The following is a 17,511-nucleotide window of genomic DNA, read 5'->3' as shown; positions in this document are numbered from 1 at the left end:
GAGGGGGTTTACTGCGCCCTCACCACCGTTGCATTTGCACTTTCTGCACGCGGCCACTTGTGCTCGTATGATAGCTCCAAGCGATAGCCGTACAACTATACTTCCTAAAGGGAAAAAGAAAGAGATAGAAAGAGAGTGAAAAAGAGGGAGAGAGAAAGAGAGAGAGAATGAGAGGGAAGAGAGAATTGTCTCTCGCTCTTCTACAACTTCCGATCGATTGTCCAAGGGAAACAGCTACGTGTCGAGTGCTATGTCCGCTGTTATACTTGCCACGATCCTAATCGAGTTTAATTATAATAACTTAATAGTATTTAAGAAAAAAAAAAAAAGAAAAGGAAAAGAAAATCACAAATAAAATTGATAAGAGTGTAACGATACGAATAATATTATATAACAGATACATTGTTTTTTTTATTATGCCCACAACCGCATAAACGTAAAATGTGAACGTGATTCTTACTATTATTTTAATCATATACATAATTATTATTGTTGGAGGATAATCGCATTACTATTTAATATTGTAATTGTATAATTATGCACACACACATACCCATACTACACATATAGACGTTATAATATTACAGTAGAGTGATATTGTAACGATGATCCATCTAGATCAAGTAAGGAGGATCGATGAAACTGTACAAAAAGGAATAAATCTTCATGCAACTTTGAGTCAGCTTACAATGAATTATCGAAATACCACCATATCGATCTATCGAAACTTAAAATACACGTTGTTCTCGTAGGGAGACCTTATTTTTACTTTCCTTTTCTTCTTTTTTTTTATCAACTTCCAACCAAAAATGGGAAAATCCTTGGCGAGAATGCCGACCGGTTTGACGAGATCTCTATAAAAGTAGACATGTGTAGCTGGAATGTTGACCTGCATCATCGTACACGTTGTAATCCATGTATAAATAAATCGAAATACCTTTCTCCGGATTTAACATACGAATGTAATAAAAATACAAAATAAAGGATATCAAAATCGAATGCAGAATGCAACTGTTATACGAAATTCTTCTCTCTATCTCTCTCTCTCTATGAATTTCGATTCAGAACGATCGATTTATCGAAACGAACGCGAAATAAAAAAAAAATATAAAGTTCTTCTGGTTTTTATTTTTTTGTTGGGGATTTTTTTTTAAAAAAAAGAATATATGTACATTCATCACAGTGATCTGAATAATTTCCACGTGAATTTGAAAAATCGAGAATCGAGCGAACGAGCACGCACGCTCGTATGCACGCAAGCACTCACTCACGCATGCATGCACGCATGCACGCACGCTTGCGGAAATAGAAATCTAATACGTTCACGGTAATTCCAACCGAGAGAGAAAGAGAGACTGTGCTTCTTTGCTGCATCCTGGGAATCGAAAGCCACGAGAGAGGAGATACATATACCACTTTGCATTAGATACTTTGTTAGATACTATAAGAGAGATTTAAAAGATTTAAAAGTTTATAAATCCTGAACGCAAAAAAGGAAAATATTAAAAAAGAAAGAAAATAAAGAGAGAGAGAGAGAGTCAGAAATAAAAAAACATGAAAAGCAAGTATTTCAATTTGTTTCAGTTCAATTCGTATATATTAAATTGTTCCATATTATAAGTTCTTTTCTGAGAAATGTAAAAAGGTAATAGAGCAGAACGGTTCATAACACAATAAATCAACTTTAAACAACAAATATCGTCTATTGAAGTCGCATCAAAAAAAAAGGAAGGAACTCATACAACTCCGTAAAAATATATCCAAGTTTAGAAATTGAAAAAGCAAAGAAGAAAATATAATATGCAGATATATTCTCGAATTTTTGTTTATAAATAAAAATAAAAAGATTTGATGCATTACTACTATATGAAAATATAGTACACAATGTAAGGTTTTTTAAATACATAGTAAATTAAAATAAAAAAAAATCAATCAGGAAAGAAGAACGCAAAATAAATTCTCGTCCTAGATAAAAACTTAACTTCTATACTATACGTCATCAGAATTTATTCATCTTTCTCGCTATTTTTCTATTTTTATTTATATTTTTTCTTTCCCTATTTTTTTTCTCTACTCGTACGTTGAATCACCCTTCTATGATTTCTCTCTCTCTCTCTCTCTCTCTCTGTTTTTTTATTTCTTTTTTATTTTGCATTGAAACACGTCCAACTCGTTCGATGTTTGTTTTCTCCATCTCATCGTTATCGGAAATTCTCGACGAATTTTTTTTATCCCCCCCGAATACAAGACACGTATATGCAAACATGTGTTAATCATCAAACTATTTTACATAAGTATGAAAAAAAATGTCTACCGTTTGTACAGAATCTCTCATTTAAAATCGAACGAATGCACGAACGAACGAATGAATGAAATTTGTATTTTTTTTTAATCTCAACGATCATTTCGATAACTCTTCGTGTATCTATGTGTGAGTGAGTTATGAATGAAATGAAGAAAAAAAAAATCCATAAAATTAACTAGCGATAGGTGAAAAAGAAAAGAATGATCTGGGTCGTAAGTTAATTTCATATCATTTTCTCTCTTTCTTTATCTTTAAGGAAAATCTATCTTCTTCTTCTTCTTCATTCTCTTGTATTCCTTTCAAAAACGCCATAAGGGATATCTCGTTCGTTACGAAATCCTCCCACCATAATAAATACAAACGTGCTTATTTCTTTAACTTCTCTTCTCTCTCTCTCTCTCTCTCTCTCTCTCTCTTTATTCCTTTCTCTTAACTGCAACAGTAATTAGGATTGCACGCCTGGCGAACTAATTTATCGCGAGGTAGATCAGGATTAATTCGTTTTTCATGCTTCAAGGTATTCATGTACATGCGTATATGTATGCATATATATAGTTTACCTTCACGATCAATAATAAAGATTCTATTCGTCTTTTATTATTCTTCAAATAATTCTAATTAAAATACAAGAGATATTTCAATTTCGACAAATTTCACAATCGCGTTAATTCATTCATTATTATTATTATTATAAGTACATTTCTAAACAAAAATTGCGCTACCGATATATAGTCTTAATTAACGAAAAATGATTCAAGTAACTGTTTAATCGATTAAAAAGGAAATTAAAAAGAAAAAAGATACCTCTCTTCGTTAGTGAGAAATAAATATAATTATAACCGCAATTGAGTATAATATTTCTCGTTAAAGTCGATTTAAATGATTCTCTTGCCGTGAAATTTCGCTTCTATCTAAGAAATCAAAATAATAATGATAATAATAATAAGAAGAAGAAGAATAAATAAAAAAATTTTAAACAACAACTTTAATAATAATAATAATAATTTATCGATGAATTTCGCTTTAATTAAATGAGAAAATGTTAGCTTTCTCTTTCTCTTTTTCTCTTACATATATAATTTGGAATAAATGAAAGAAAGAAAAGGAGAGAAAATCTCTGATCGAATTTAACAGAGGAATCACCCGTTCTTCTATGATAATTTCCTTGAAAGAAGGTAAGTAAGAAATAAAGATAGAAAGGGATAAAAAAAAAAGAAAGAGAGAGAGAAAGAGAGAGAGAAAGAGAGAGCAAACGCTTGTAGTTGCTTTAGCAAGAACATCTACGGTGTGCGTTCCGTGCTCCATAACTGGAACCAGTCTTGATTGTAAGAAGAAAAAGGTGTAGGTAGGGTAGCTCTAACATAGGTTATACTTATATACCTAGGTTATTTCAATAAAGATAGAAAGAAGACCTTAAAACTACTCCTTTCTATCTCTTATTCTCTTTCTCTTCAATGTGAAACTAACTAAACGAAACCGAGTTAATCTTATTTTACAAAGAAAAAACATAAATTAACTTGTGAAAATTATTCAAGAGAAACGTATAAATATATACAAAGAGAGAGAAAGAATTACAATTATAAATTATCCTTTTCTATGCATTAACACGCGTTTCCTGCAACGTATATCGTTTTCTGTTATCATTCAAGATGTTTTAGTCATTTCAAATAGCAACATATTACTGTCTGCAATTTCCATTTAAAAATGAATAATTCAAATAGTCTTCTTCTTCCTTATTTTATTAGGACTTTGTCCTGTTATAATAACTTTTTTTTTATTGCTATTTCTAGGAGCGATTTATTTATTTTTTTCTTTTTTAATTCAAATAGTAAAATTGAAAAATATCAAATTAATAGAATTGAAAAAATTCCTAATCATTTCTATGATCTATAATACAAAGATACATATTCAAGTTATTGACTTATTGTATTCGTTATTGGCGTGTGTGGTGTACATATAATTATATTTCCACGGGCCATCGACCCGTCCTCGTCCTCGTCGTCGTCGTCGTAGTCGTCGTAGTCGTCCGATGTCGACACAACGATGAAACCAAGTTGTTTCTTGGACGTTAAGATCGATCGTAAGAGCGTTGCGTTTCACGTGCAATAGGAAGAAGCCAAACTACAATTTGCCTGTACTCGAACATTGCGAATTTATACCAGAAACGTGTTCTAAGAATATATATTTAAACGTATATGAACTTATATTTTACATTTACATGTGTACGTATATATGTATGTATGTATGTATGTATGGATATGACAAATATAATCATTCGAATGAATTATATTATTTCTATTTTTATTAATCCAATTTTATTTTATTTATAAATAATTTCAGATAAATTTCATTCTACAATCATTTATAATATAACAATGTTAAAATTGTGCATAGATAATCTTTAATAATTTCTATAATAATAATACATCAACAATTACATTTGCAATGTAAATTGGCTTGAATTTGTTACATCATATTGTTAAATATTTTATCTGAATTAATCAAAATGTGTATGAAATAAACATCATCGTTATAATACATATTATTTATATATATTTTATATGTTATAATTATCATTCCAACTAATATCTTAATTCAGATTTCACGTTAAAGACCGTTCTGTATTCATATTTATAGTAACTCCTTGGAAATTGCATCTAGCTAGAATAAATCACACAAAAATAAATAATAAAAACTATGCTAATTTAATCTAAAAAAATAGGAAATTTTGTATTAGACATAAGTATTGGCTAGACTTAAATAATCGAAAGTATAAACTCTGTGTCACAGAGAGAATTAGAAACCTTAGGACGTCTGATAAATAGCTTTGATATAAAATGGAATCTTCAAATCTTCATTAGAATATCTGCTAGTTCAAGAAGGGACTGCAGAAGCAATAAAAGGTTTAAGAAATATAGTTTAAAAAAAAAATAGAAGAAAATAGGAACGTTTAACGGAAGTGACAGCGATGAAAAAAAAAAAGATTTTGAGCGAAATTTTAAAACTCTACAGTCCACCATGGTTAAGTTTTGCTATTTATATTTTAATAAGTAATAATATATAGTTTATAAACTATTATATTATATTATAATTTAGTTTCATATAATTTGCGTCTAGGTTTATATAGAAATATAAAAAATCATTAGTATAATACTGTTTTTATTTATTTTATACATTAGTGTTCGTATTTCCCTTCTATTGTTAATTCTATTGTTAAAACCTAAGGAAATAAAATTAATATAATTTCAAAAATTTCTAACATTTTCTACGACCGATCATCATAATAATATATATATATATACAAATGTATTTATATATCTAATTTAATTCCAATCTAAAAACAATATTTATTTATGTTTGTGTGTGTACATTGGTTTAAAATTAAATAATCGCATATAGTCGATCAATTATTCGATCGACTGATATAAATGTGGATTTCCTATAATACAAGTATAAATTTAAATTAAACGAGTCCAAAGGTCAATGAACGTAAACCTTCCTTACTAATAATATGACATTTTTTAAGCAAGTATACGAAGAAGAAACTCGTATTAATTAATATTTAATATTATACCTACAAGTGAATGTATCGAAGAAGGGGTCGACCATCTTTGTTTCGTAACGTGCGATCTTCTTTTGTTTTCTTATATGCATTCATTGTGTGCATATAATATTTGGCGCGTTTTTAATTCGCCACGGTACATTTTTCAAATAATTGTGAAAACTATCGAAAATATCCATTCTTCTTCATTGGTATTAATTTACGCGTACAATACACAAACTAAATCAATTAATCAAAAAGAACAAAACAATCAGGACGATACAATATTTTATCTAAAAATTATTCGAATAATAATAATAATATAAAAATTAAATCTTACTTTTATCGAAATCTGCACTCTCTCGAACGATGTCCACCTGAAGATGACAACGAATGACGATAACCAATAAAAATCACTCTTTTTGATTTTGATTTTTCTAATCTCACTAAAGTCCTCACTCCACGATGCACATTATTCATCGATCAAAAGATTTATGTTGATCGATAGTCTAAAATAGAATACAAAATAATAAAATGAAATGAAAGAATGGGAATAAATAATAAAATAACACGTAAACTGGATAGCAGCGAAAAGGAGACAAGGAAGAGTAGTCAATAGCAGTCTTCTTCCTAACGTTGCCGTTTGAAAACTCGTGCGAACTCACGATACCCCTCTCCCCACCAATCACCCTAACTCTCTCCCACTTACGACAGCTATTCCCGCGCGCGACCTTCTCCCCACCTCACGACAAAGCTGCGCGCGCATAACACGACCTCTTCCCTTCCAATTTTACCCCCACTACAACCACTGTCACCCAGCATCGTCCCTATCAAGATTTACACCCTACCCCTGCCACCTTCGTCTAACTAGTGCACTTTAATGCACTTGTATTTTGCTTTCTTTTTTTTAAAGATAGAAAAAATTAAATTAAATTAAAAAAAAAACAGATAGAGTAGAATTTACGAACTTTCCCTTTCCGTTCATAAAACATACACATTTTTGAATGACAATAACGATATCGACGTTTATTATGATTTAAATGTAATAAATCAAAGTTCCTTAATCTCTTCAGAAACGTAGATATATATGTTTGATTTAGGGGAGAAAATTACATTTTGGTGTTTTGTTATTCATTCGACATACTTTTTTAAACTTGTTTCTCTTCTTAGTTATTATTAATTTCTAATTTAAATATACAAACATTTATGAATTAGATTTTTACCTTTTTAACTCTGAAGATAAATCGTTCATAAAGAGATTAATATCCTTCAACGATATATAAAATAAAAAGTAAAACGCATTTTCGTAGAATTTAAAAACACTAAGTAATGAAAACATCGAAGAAACCCATTGAAAACTTGGCGTGTACGGAGCTCAAAATAAATGGCCCATTTACAAACCTCCATGTACATGAATACATACGTTATACTTACATAGAAAGAAGACCGGCTTCTTTCGAATTTCAAGCGCATTCTTTCCTATAAAGTTACGAAAAAGTATATATGTATATGTATATACATACACAGGGCCGTTCAAGACTTTTATGCATCCCTATCAATGCGGATCAAGACTAGATTAACAGCCTAATCTACCTACCCATACCGACCCTATTCACACACATTTAAATCTAATCGACCAGTGGCGTATTATACTATGAACAAAAAAAAGCAATTACCTAGGGTACCATCTACAAAGGGCCCCAAAGTTCCTAAATCAATATTCTATCAACTCAAATTTATTTTTGTAGTAAAAAAAAAAAAATCTGAATCCAAAGAAAAATTCAATGCTATACATGGAGCCACCAAATTCAACTTTCGAGGGGCCCCGCGAAGCCATAACACGTCGCTGGTATCGACGTACAGAAAACTTCATGAAATATATTCTATTTAAACGTAAATAAAATAAAAAGAATTTTATAATATAAATGAGAAATGAGATATTTACAAAATTATGTACATAAATAAAAATTTGTACATCAATTACTTTAAGCTCGTTGCTTTTATTAACAATCTTCAAATAGTATCTCCTGAACTTGTTGTTACTCGTTTTGTAGAGAAATTTTTATATTCGTTTATAAATTTTTTAATTGTTTTTAAAAAAAAAAAGAAATTTTTTGTCTTATTCTCTTTATAAAAATAATACTTATGTGAATTTGTAAAATAAATAAATAAAAATGTTAATACCGTGTCAAGGCAACGACAATTGGTATGTTCTGCAACAGGAATCTATTCATTTTTTTATTAAAATTTGTCTTTTTTTCTTTATGTACACAGTTCAATATGCATGCCATGGCACTCCATGTTCCCCATGCTCTCCATGTACCATCTGGCGACAAAATTCTCCATGGATTCAATGCCTGGCAAAATTTAATACGCCTAGTAAAGTAAAAACCAAAATTACTACCCTCTGCCATATTTAGTGGATTACAATATGAAGCACGCAATGTTTTACCAACTCTGCCTGTTCTATACAGTCCACCACCATTCTATCCTTTCTATCCTTTTCTCGTTGGTTAGTTGTGTTATGCTATCTTTTAATTATATGCTGTTCTACATTTATATCTTATTTTTTAATTCTTAGGCACTTATCCTTTTTGTAATTAGCCAAATCCATGCGCTGAATCATCTACTTTATTTACACAGTTGATACCTTGACACACTTACTTTATCTTATTAGTATTATTCGTTTATAAATATTTTATTAGAAAATAAAAATGAAAAAACAAGTCTTGCACGAATTACAGGATAGATATCAATAAATTAATAACTAAATTTGTATTCTCTGTTATTATCTTTTTATATATGCGTATATATCTATTATAATGAACCTCACAAAGGTAAAAGGTTTATATTTGTACAAGAAAGATTCACGCCCAAACATTGTAATTTATTATTTTACACATTCACAGTAAGAAAAACTTGACGTAGTGCGTCAGTGTCTCTTGTACCGCTTATGTTAATAAAACTACAACTTAGGAGTTTAAAGTGCTTAAATGTATGGCATCGCAAACACTTGCACCTTTTTCTTTGATAGCTCATAGTTCTAACAACACCCGCGAGAAAATGTTCCATATTTCATAAATTAATGTGCCGAGAGGATACCCAAATCTCTCATAGCGCAAACCTCTTTAAAAATATACAAAGAACAAAAAAAAAGAAACATATATCTTTAGTGCGCTGCATTCTTTTCTTAGTCTTACCTCAAGTTTTTAACTCAGGCATAGGCATAGAAAAGACACACATAACGCAATATCTGTATTCCACTAATGACCATGAGACAACATCCAAAAGTTCTCGAGTGCGCATGTGTATCACCACTGACCAGATTATTTAGATGGATATGTTGCCTTTTTTTTTATTTCAGCCACAAATAACCAAAATTTCTTACATTATGCTAAAGCCTTTGGTAAGGTCTCCTTTCCGTGAAGAAGTTCTTGAGAATGAACACTTGTCCTACAGAGATAACAACAATTGCGATAGTCTCCATCACAGACCACCATAAGACCCGTTCATTCAAATCTTCTGCTCGCTTGCGACCCTGAGCTTCTCTCAATCGATGATGCGTTTGATAATCAAGAATACTATTTAAATTTTCGTGCACAACTTGCGCTGATGATTCCATCTAGAGCAAACGATAACAAAATCAATTAATATCTTACATCATATTTATCCAAATAATCCAAACACCATTGTTCTATTTACTTGTGTCATAACAGTGACTTGTTCTCCAAGACCAGGAAGTGGTAATTCATTACCGACTTGAAAATCCATATATACAAGCTTGTGAGAGAACGTAGAAAACTCATTGCTAAAGCATACTTTATATACTCCTGACATAGTCGGTACAAAAGGATGAGAATCAAACTGCGTTTTAACTTGCTTATAAATAATTTCGTTGTTCGGAGCTTCCAATGTAACATCTACATCGTATTGACCTCCAGTTACAACCTGATTCGGTAGAAAACGCACATAAATCAATATTATGTCAGAATAGAACTTATAACTATGAATACTGTATCAAGTAAATAAATTAATTGACATATTATTAGATGTTGACTTAACTTACGTAATTTTAGATGCATGTATTTATGACAATGTTAATTAAACAAAACTTCGTTTATAAAAATTAAAAACACTACCTGAAATTCAAGGGTAGACGAAACATTCTTTTCGATTTCCTGATAAAAGCATTCCTTAGCATTATCAGGCAATTCGAAGCTTAATTCGACGCCACCCGTAAGTAAGATAGTGTGAAATAGCATTGAAACAATAAGCATCCATGTTGACCAGTAATCCATTCTCCGTTTCATTTAATAAATCCAATTAATATTAAACGCACATTTACACACACAATCTTAACTTAGAACTGTAATTGTTTTACTTAATTATATTAATTTTTAGGTAAAGTCAAGCCACCGATCAAAATTTACTTCAAATAATCTATTTTAACGTGGCCGGATATTAGTCGACGCTCGAATTCGGAAGTGGCTGAAGACACGTCCATTTTCTCTGACGTCATTTTGACACACGTGACCCACAACCATATTCGATTCACCTGTTTTATATTTACATATTTTACCCAATTCTTATATAAAAATTTAATAAAATATATCAGAATATAATTTGTTTACTTTTACAAAAATATTTCGAAAATTCCGACAATTGCAGTATAAATAAGTTAAAATATTTGAAAAAATACAATTCATTATACTTGTCTCTCTCCTTCTCTCTCATAACAAAATAAGAGAAATTGAATTTAAATGAAATAATATTTAAATAAAATGTAATTTAATCTATTAGAAATACTATCGTTAGGTTTTATTTTTATTATTCATTGTATTTATCATTCCAATTTTCTTTAAATTCTGAGTACAACCACTACGATGATAAGAGATAAAAGTAAATCAAATATGGCGCGCAATTAGCGAAAGATTTAAATGGCTTGCTTTGATCATTCAAATAACAATACAAATTATTTTCAAAAAAAATTAATAATATAAAGGTCTATATAATAATAAATATAGTTATATATTCTAAGAACATTACGATACTTTAAATATTTTAATAGAAATCAATAAATAGAAATGATTTTTTTTTTAAATTCTAAAATGAATTACATAGAATATGGCTTCATCATAATTAATTGAACAAATTTTAAGGAAATGCGATTCTAATCCATTACTATTACATTGAAGAATTTGCGTGAGACGCCTAAGGGTTTATTTGTCGTTATCTAATACATATGAAAGAGTTTATAGAAAGGGTGCAAAGGGTTTTTTCTGTTAATGAGAACGAATCAGTCAAACTAGATGCTAGAAGTAAGGTCAAATGAAGAAAAAATCATGAATTAACGTACGAACTTTCATGATAATATTCAAGATTTGAACTTAAAGAGAATGTCTTAATTAAGAATTATTGAAAAAAAGTTCATTTTAATCATCACTTTTATGACACACAAAATATTTTACTGAAGTCTAATATTCATAACAAGAGAAAAGACAATTTAAGTATGAAGAATCAACCGTAATTAATCACTTTCATAATTAATCTAATCTGATGGCGACTTATTGAATCCTTTTTATCCAAATCCAATCTCTTTTTTCCAATTTTTTATGGAAAATTTTTGCTTAACGAAAATGATTTTCGTTTATTTCTCGTATACGCGATGCGGCACAAAAGAAAATTATTTCCCATGTGGATTAGATAAAAGCTAGAAGTTAGTTTCCAATCTTGAATCTTTTGCTACATGTTGTTATTAGTTCAAAGTAGTTTTAAAGATAATTATTATATACAAGTATTTTTCTATATATTACAACAAATTCATATTAAGTATTGTAAATATTTTCAATTACAAATCTATTAATTAATGGATTGAACTATTTGATAAATTCAATTAGTTGATGTAACATATTTTCAACATTGCATTATTTTATTATTATATTTTTCAAGATAAAATGGGTGTAAGTGAAATAAATATGTGGATATTGATACGTAGATACGATCAAATTGGTAAGTTTTAAGATTATATATGTGTTATTGTATGTGTGTGTAATAGACAACAGTACAAACATATGTTTTCTAAACAAGAAAGGTTAAGAGACATTGAACAATTAATATTTCTTATATCTAATAAATTATCTACATTTTTTAATCAATTGTTTATATTTATTGAATCAAATATTTATGTTTATGCTAATCAATATAGAATCAGAAAATGATACGTTACAAACAACATTGAACTGTTTTACTGTTGTACCTGGAATAACATTAGACAAATTAAGAATATCTATTTATTACTGGGCCGGTATAGAAAAGGACAATAGCAAAGTATTAAAAATTAGAAGACATGATAATCATTTAATACCATTGTCTTCATTGCTCAGAGGATCCCAAAAAGACAAGTATAACAAATTGATGATTTATCAAAAATTAGAATAATCATATAACGTTAAGTAAATCAGAAATGTACAATATATTCATTTTCTGAGAGAACAATTCATGGTTTACAGGCCTTTTATCATTGACGTTGTTGGCGTACATCAATTTTGTAAGTTATAGTATTATCCTGATGTACTTAACGAATACAAGAATAAGTATGTGATTGTATTAATTTTTAACTTCCTTCTGTAAATTCAGGTCCTGTAGAAGAACGAAGTCTACCACCTGGTTATTTAGATGCTTTCAAGTCTAAACTAGCCAATTTAGAGAAACGGGTAATGATGAGTTAACATTTGATCGCTTTAAATTATAAGTTTTCTTAAGCATTGTTAATAGAGATAAAATAGTAGTATATACTTGCAGGTGATGATGGTAGAATCATTTTTACCTAATATGACTTCTTCTCATATGCGTGCAGTAGAAACAATGGTAACTCAGTTAACAAATTGTGTTAACTTCTTAGATCGTAGACTGGATGAATTAACACCTAAATGTTTGAAAAGTCAAATTCAATCGGAAGCCTCTTGAAAATGGGACGCTAATAATAATAATAATAATATCCGACTGAAAATGCATGCTTCAATCTATTTATCGGAGATTCAGAATTTTAACAAAGGATACAAATAACTACGTTAAAAAATGGCAACAGTATTGGATGTTCACAAATTCTAAATTGAAACGATCTTATAATTTATATTTATATGTACATATGATCAAAACATGAAAAAAACAAATAAAATAATTTTGAGTGTCAATAAATTTTTTTCTTATTTTCAAATTAATGTTTATTATTTAATTAAATGACGTTTTAATAAAACAAAAAAATAAAGCCAATTCGCCCGACAGTACTCCCGTTATATACAATTAAATTATATTTATTTATTGAAAACATTTAATAATTATCTCTTAATAGTTCGACGATATACTAATTCGCAATAATTACCTAATATAACCGACGTGAACTACATCAAAACTTGAAAATGATCGCGTTAAAACACGAAATATTTGAAAAATACGAAAAAGACGCGCGTACAAAGGTCAACGCTTATTGGCTGATTTTAACGCAACCAAGTGCAATGTATTAGCCAATCACATTCTCTTGTAAATGCATTTGTACATTTCAAATAAACATATTAATTAATTTTTATTAATAATTAAAATAATAATTATTTCTCTTAATTTTATTCGATATACGGAAATCATGGAGCCTATATACAAGGAGGACGATCGCCGTGTTATAAATGTGGGTACAATGTTCACAATGACAGAATGATTTCTATTGCCACTAGAGAGCGCGTCTAGTCGCTTAGTCTGGTTTTTAAAAACAGTAATTAAAACAAAAACATCAAAGAGACCTATTAATTTCATTTGTTTATTTATAAAATCACACGTACTTAAATCTAAAGTTAAGAACATCACCGTCGCCCTCGTAGATATTATTGTACTCAATATTCAGTCATTTCCAACAACACAAATTCGACGCAAACGCCTATCTCGATCGTCCTCCTTGTATATAGTTCCATTGGCCGTATTATGCAAAAGCTCGTATGTACGAGCGAATTTATATGAAACGATACTTGTGCAAGCTCTCCTGTAGCACACGTGAACGATATACAACCCAAAGCATGCTGTAACAAAAGGGTTAAGTTACATATGTTTTGAAAGATAGATGATGAACAGCCTTAAGAAAATGCGCGGCGGTACACTTCGAATTGTTAACTTTTTGTTTTTACAAAAACGTTATTATTCCGAACAAGTGAGGGTGAGATTTGCACCGAGTCCTACTGGTATATATATATTTTTTTATACTTCTTGCAAATAATTAACAAGAAAATAACAGAGATAATTTAATTATTGTTATTAGGTTAGCTTATTTTTTTTTTATATGAGAATTTTTTTACTGTCATAACACAGCTAGTTATATTTATTTTAGGATATATTTTGTATTTATGTATGATATTTGATTAAATAAATTGTTGATATTATAATCACTCATATAGATAATTGTAATTATAAGTATAATCTAATAATGTATTATATTCCTAATAGGTTATTTACATTTGGGAGGTTTACGTACTGCACTGTATAATTATTTATTTGCTCGTGCTAAAAATGGTACATTTATTCTACGAATTGAGGATACTGATCAATCTAGAACAATACCTGGTGCGATGGAAAAATTACAAGATGATTTGATATGGGTTGGAATTATATCAGATGAAGATCCTATGAGAGGAGGCCCCTACGGGCCTTACCTTCAATCTAAACGTCTTGAAATATACAAGTGCGACGTTTTGTGATCAAAGAATATTAACAAATATTGTAATTCTTATTAATATCAATATTATTTTTGATTATATTAATTTCAGAGAAAATATACAAAAACTTCTTCACAATAAGACCGCTTACTATTGTTTTTGTTCAGAGAATAGATTGAATTTGTTAAAACGAGAAGCTATTAAAAATGGTCATGTGCCTAAATATGATAATAAATGTAGACATTCTACTGAAGAAGAGGTCAACGAGAAATTGAGAAATGGCGTACCATATTGTATTAGATTTAGGGTGATTATTGAAGATGATTATATAATTTTTTATCATTTAACGAAATTTTATTTATCTTCTGTTAATATTATTCAGCTGTCCCCAGATATAGAAGCATTCGATGATCTGATTTATGGTCATGTAGCTCACGATATTTCAAAGATCGAAGGTGATCCTATAATTATGAAATCTGATGGTTTTCCTACTTATCATTTTGCAAACGTCGTTGATGATCATTACATGAAAATTTCTCACGTTTTGAGAGGTGTTGAGTGGCAAATATCAACACCTAAACATTTAATGCTTTATAAGTAAAATGATACTTTTATATAAGATATTAAATATACAATAAGATGATCAATTAATTAAATGATTTTTTGTTTGTTTCAGGGCATTTGGTTGGGTACCACCTGTTTACGGTCATTTACCTTTAATACTAAATAGTGATGGTTCAAAGTTATCCAAACGACAAGATGGAATAAGAGTTGATTCGTTCCGGAATTCAAATATTTTTCCATTGGCGTTATTAAATTATGTTACTCATGCCGGCGGTGGTTTTGCGAGAAATCCAGATACTCCGGAAATATACACTTATGAACATTTGATTAAAAAAGTGAGTATATCAGAATATTTTTATTAATCTTACTAAAATATCTTATATTTTAATATTCATGTATATCATGCAGTCTTTTTTTTTATTTTTTTTTAGTTCGATATTAAAAGGATAAATTCAAATTCAACAAAGTTAGCATCCGAGATATTGTTAGAATTTAATAGATTGGAAATATCACGATTGTTGAGCAGTCCAAACAATCATAAATTTTTAATAGAAAGAGTAAGGAGAATAGTAAAGGAAGCGTTTCCAAATTGGTACGTTTCCTATTTATCAATTATAAAAATTTATTGTTTGGAAAAATATCTGTGTTATTTTGTTGACAATTAATTAATCATTTCAATATCTACTATTTCAGCGAAAATAAGACATTCAAATTAGATGGAGATCACATTATTTCAACATTGAATTGGGCGCAAAATAGGATTAGCAAGTTAAGCGATCTTGTAACAACTGATTTAGCATTTATATGGGTCATGCCAACTTCTCTTCCCGATATTACTTCACCTGAATGCATAGGTACAACGTTACAATGAAAATTAAATTAACAAAATGTGTATCGTTATTAATAATTGCAGATGCTATTAAAAATTTAAATAAGAAGTTGACGGAGACTGATGAGAATGATTTATTGATGGATGTATTGAAACCATATTTAAAAGAACTTGCTAAAAAGAACGGTATCCCGTTTCCTAGCTTGATGAAAACTTTGCGTAAAATTCTAAGTGGTTTAGAGGTATTCCTACAATAATACTATCTTTGTAATGATATAACATATTTTAGTTACATATAAATAACAAAATGATTTATTTTAGAGCGGACCAAGTGTAATAGAAATGATTGAAATTTTGGGAAAGAATGAGACTCAACTACGTTTAAAACGTTGCCTTCAATGAAAAGAAAATACGATAATGTATTGGATGGACGGAAACTATACATTGTTTAAAGGCTTGTCCTATAATTATTAAAACACATTCTATTAATAGAAGATATACTAAACAACTTTGATGATTCTTTTAACCATTCAAGTACCACATAGCGTGATTGCATTTCTTCTATTTGGTGTCCAAAAATGTCAGCGCATCAGATAGTGATAGTTAAAAGTAGTTGGATGTTTGGTGTACTTTCTTGTAGTATAACATAATGCTACCACACTGCTCAGCATTTTTTAACCGAATTTTTGTAAGAGCTCGTGGCATTTTACCAGTTGATATAAATATCACTTTTAAGATAAACCATTGGTATAAGCAAAAAATACAGAAGTACATAGAAGCTCACAAGTCCCCTTTTTTATCTACCCAGTTTCATTTTTGTTACTACCGGGACCACCAGTAGGCGATAGTAGATACTTAAAGCGATAACGGTACAATACTATCAAAAAATACAATATTCTTACTATATGATAGTATATGATATTTTCTTTGATAGCATATATAGTATATTTATGTTGTAACAGAATTTGAAATAATTATTTTTAATTTTTAGTGTATATAAACATGTGTGTGCCTTCAGAAATGCATTTATATATATATTTTAAAATGAAGCAATTTAAGACACTCAAATAAAAAAGAATCCAGGAGGTTTGATGATAAATCCAACGATGATCACCTGTAACAATAAGCAAACTATATTAGTAATACAGTCAAGTGATACAATAGCCTAACATATGAATCGTCCAATTCGCAGATGCATTTTTCAACTGAATTCTCTATTTACTTTAATCAAATCTTTATATTTAAATGAAATTTAAACGAGTGATTTTACATTTATAAAAAATAAATAAAAATAAAGAAATAGGAAAAGTAAAAATACTCAGTTACTAAAAAATGAAATATCTATTGATTACTTTTAAATATATATGAAATACTTTTAAATTGCATTATATAAAAAAGAAAAATTGCAAATTTAATAAAATACGAACACATTGAAACATTTAAAAGACAAAATAAAAAAAGAGAAATTACTGTAATATATATGGAATGTTATTTATGCTTCAAAATTTAATAATACAAAAATTGTAATATTTCTGACTCTAACTAACCACATATGCATCTCTTTGACGATTTTGAT

General features: G+C 29.2%; 4 protein-coding genes across 6 annotated transcripts in view; 2 read left to right on the top strand and 2 right to left on the bottom strand.

The window, feature by feature from the left end:
• The window catches only part of LOC106791038, a 30,451-nt gene extending 23,777 nt beyond the window's left edge, over positions 1-6,674 (bottom strand). The window contains exons 1-2 of one of the 3 annotated variants that reach the window (XM_014756385.1): positions 6,187-6,674; positions 5,884-6,086 (exon numbers count right to left, since the gene is read on the bottom strand). The gene's annotated coding sequence lies outside the window, so the exon portion shown is untranslated. The remainder of the gene's footprint in view (positions 1-5,883; positions 6,087-6,186) is intronic. The other 2 variants (XM_014756381.1, XM_014756382.1) reach the window with 2 other exon arrangements.
• A 1,944-nt stretch (positions 6,675-8,618) lies between these two features.
• On the bottom strand, positions 8,619-10,379 carry LOC106791041 (transmembrane emp24 domain-containing protein 7). Its single transcript, XM_014756389.1, has 3 exons — positions 9,986-10,379; positions 9,549-9,794; positions 8,619-9,468 (listed from the first exon to the last, which is right to left on the bottom strand). Exons 1-3 carry the CDS (start codon positions 10,154-10,156, stop codon positions 9,241-9,243), a joined length of 645 nt encoding a protein of 214 aa, XP_014611875.1. The 5' UTR covers positions 10,157-10,379; the 3' UTR covers positions 8,619-9,240.
• Positions 10,380-11,569: 1,190 nt separating this feature from the next.
• On the top strand, positions 11,570-13,043 carry LOC106791036. Its single transcript, XM_014756379.1, has 5 exons — positions 11,570-11,855; positions 12,052-12,247; positions 12,356-12,393; positions 12,483-12,559; positions 12,648-13,043. The coding sequence occupies exons 1-5, from the start codon at positions 11,801-11,803 to the stop codon at positions 12,810-12,812; spliced, it is 531 nt and encodes a 176-aa protein (XP_014611865.1). The 5' UTR covers positions 11,570-11,800; the 3' UTR covers positions 12,813-13,043.
• Positions 13,044-13,490: 447 nt separating this feature from the next.
• Positions 13,491-16,718, top strand: LOC106791043 (probable glutamate--tRNA ligase, mitochondrial). The gene is made up of 9 exons (XM_014756391.1): positions 13,491-14,071; positions 14,334-14,568; positions 14,654-14,849; positions 14,925-15,139; positions 15,219-15,441; positions 15,538-15,698; positions 15,800-15,960; positions 16,020-16,177; positions 16,257-16,718. Exons 1-9 carry the CDS (start codon positions 13,954-13,956, stop codon positions 16,335-16,337), a joined length of 1,548 nt encoding a protein of 515 aa, XP_014611877.1. The 5' UTR covers positions 13,491-13,953; the 3' UTR covers positions 16,338-16,718.
• The last annotated feature ends 793 nt before the right edge of the window (positions 16,719-17,511 follow it).

This window comes from Polistes canadensis, unplaced genomic scaffold (genome assembly GCF_001313835.1).
Source record: "Polistes canadensis isolate GaletaPanama2010 unplaced genomic scaffold, ASM131383v1 scaffold_280, whole genome shotgun sequence".
NCBI lineage: Eukaryota > Metazoa > Arthropoda > Insecta > Hymenoptera > Vespidae > Polistes > Polistes canadensis.
The sequence above is the reverse complement of the archived record's forward strand: the minus strand, read 5'-3'. Positions and strand labels throughout refer to the sequence as shown.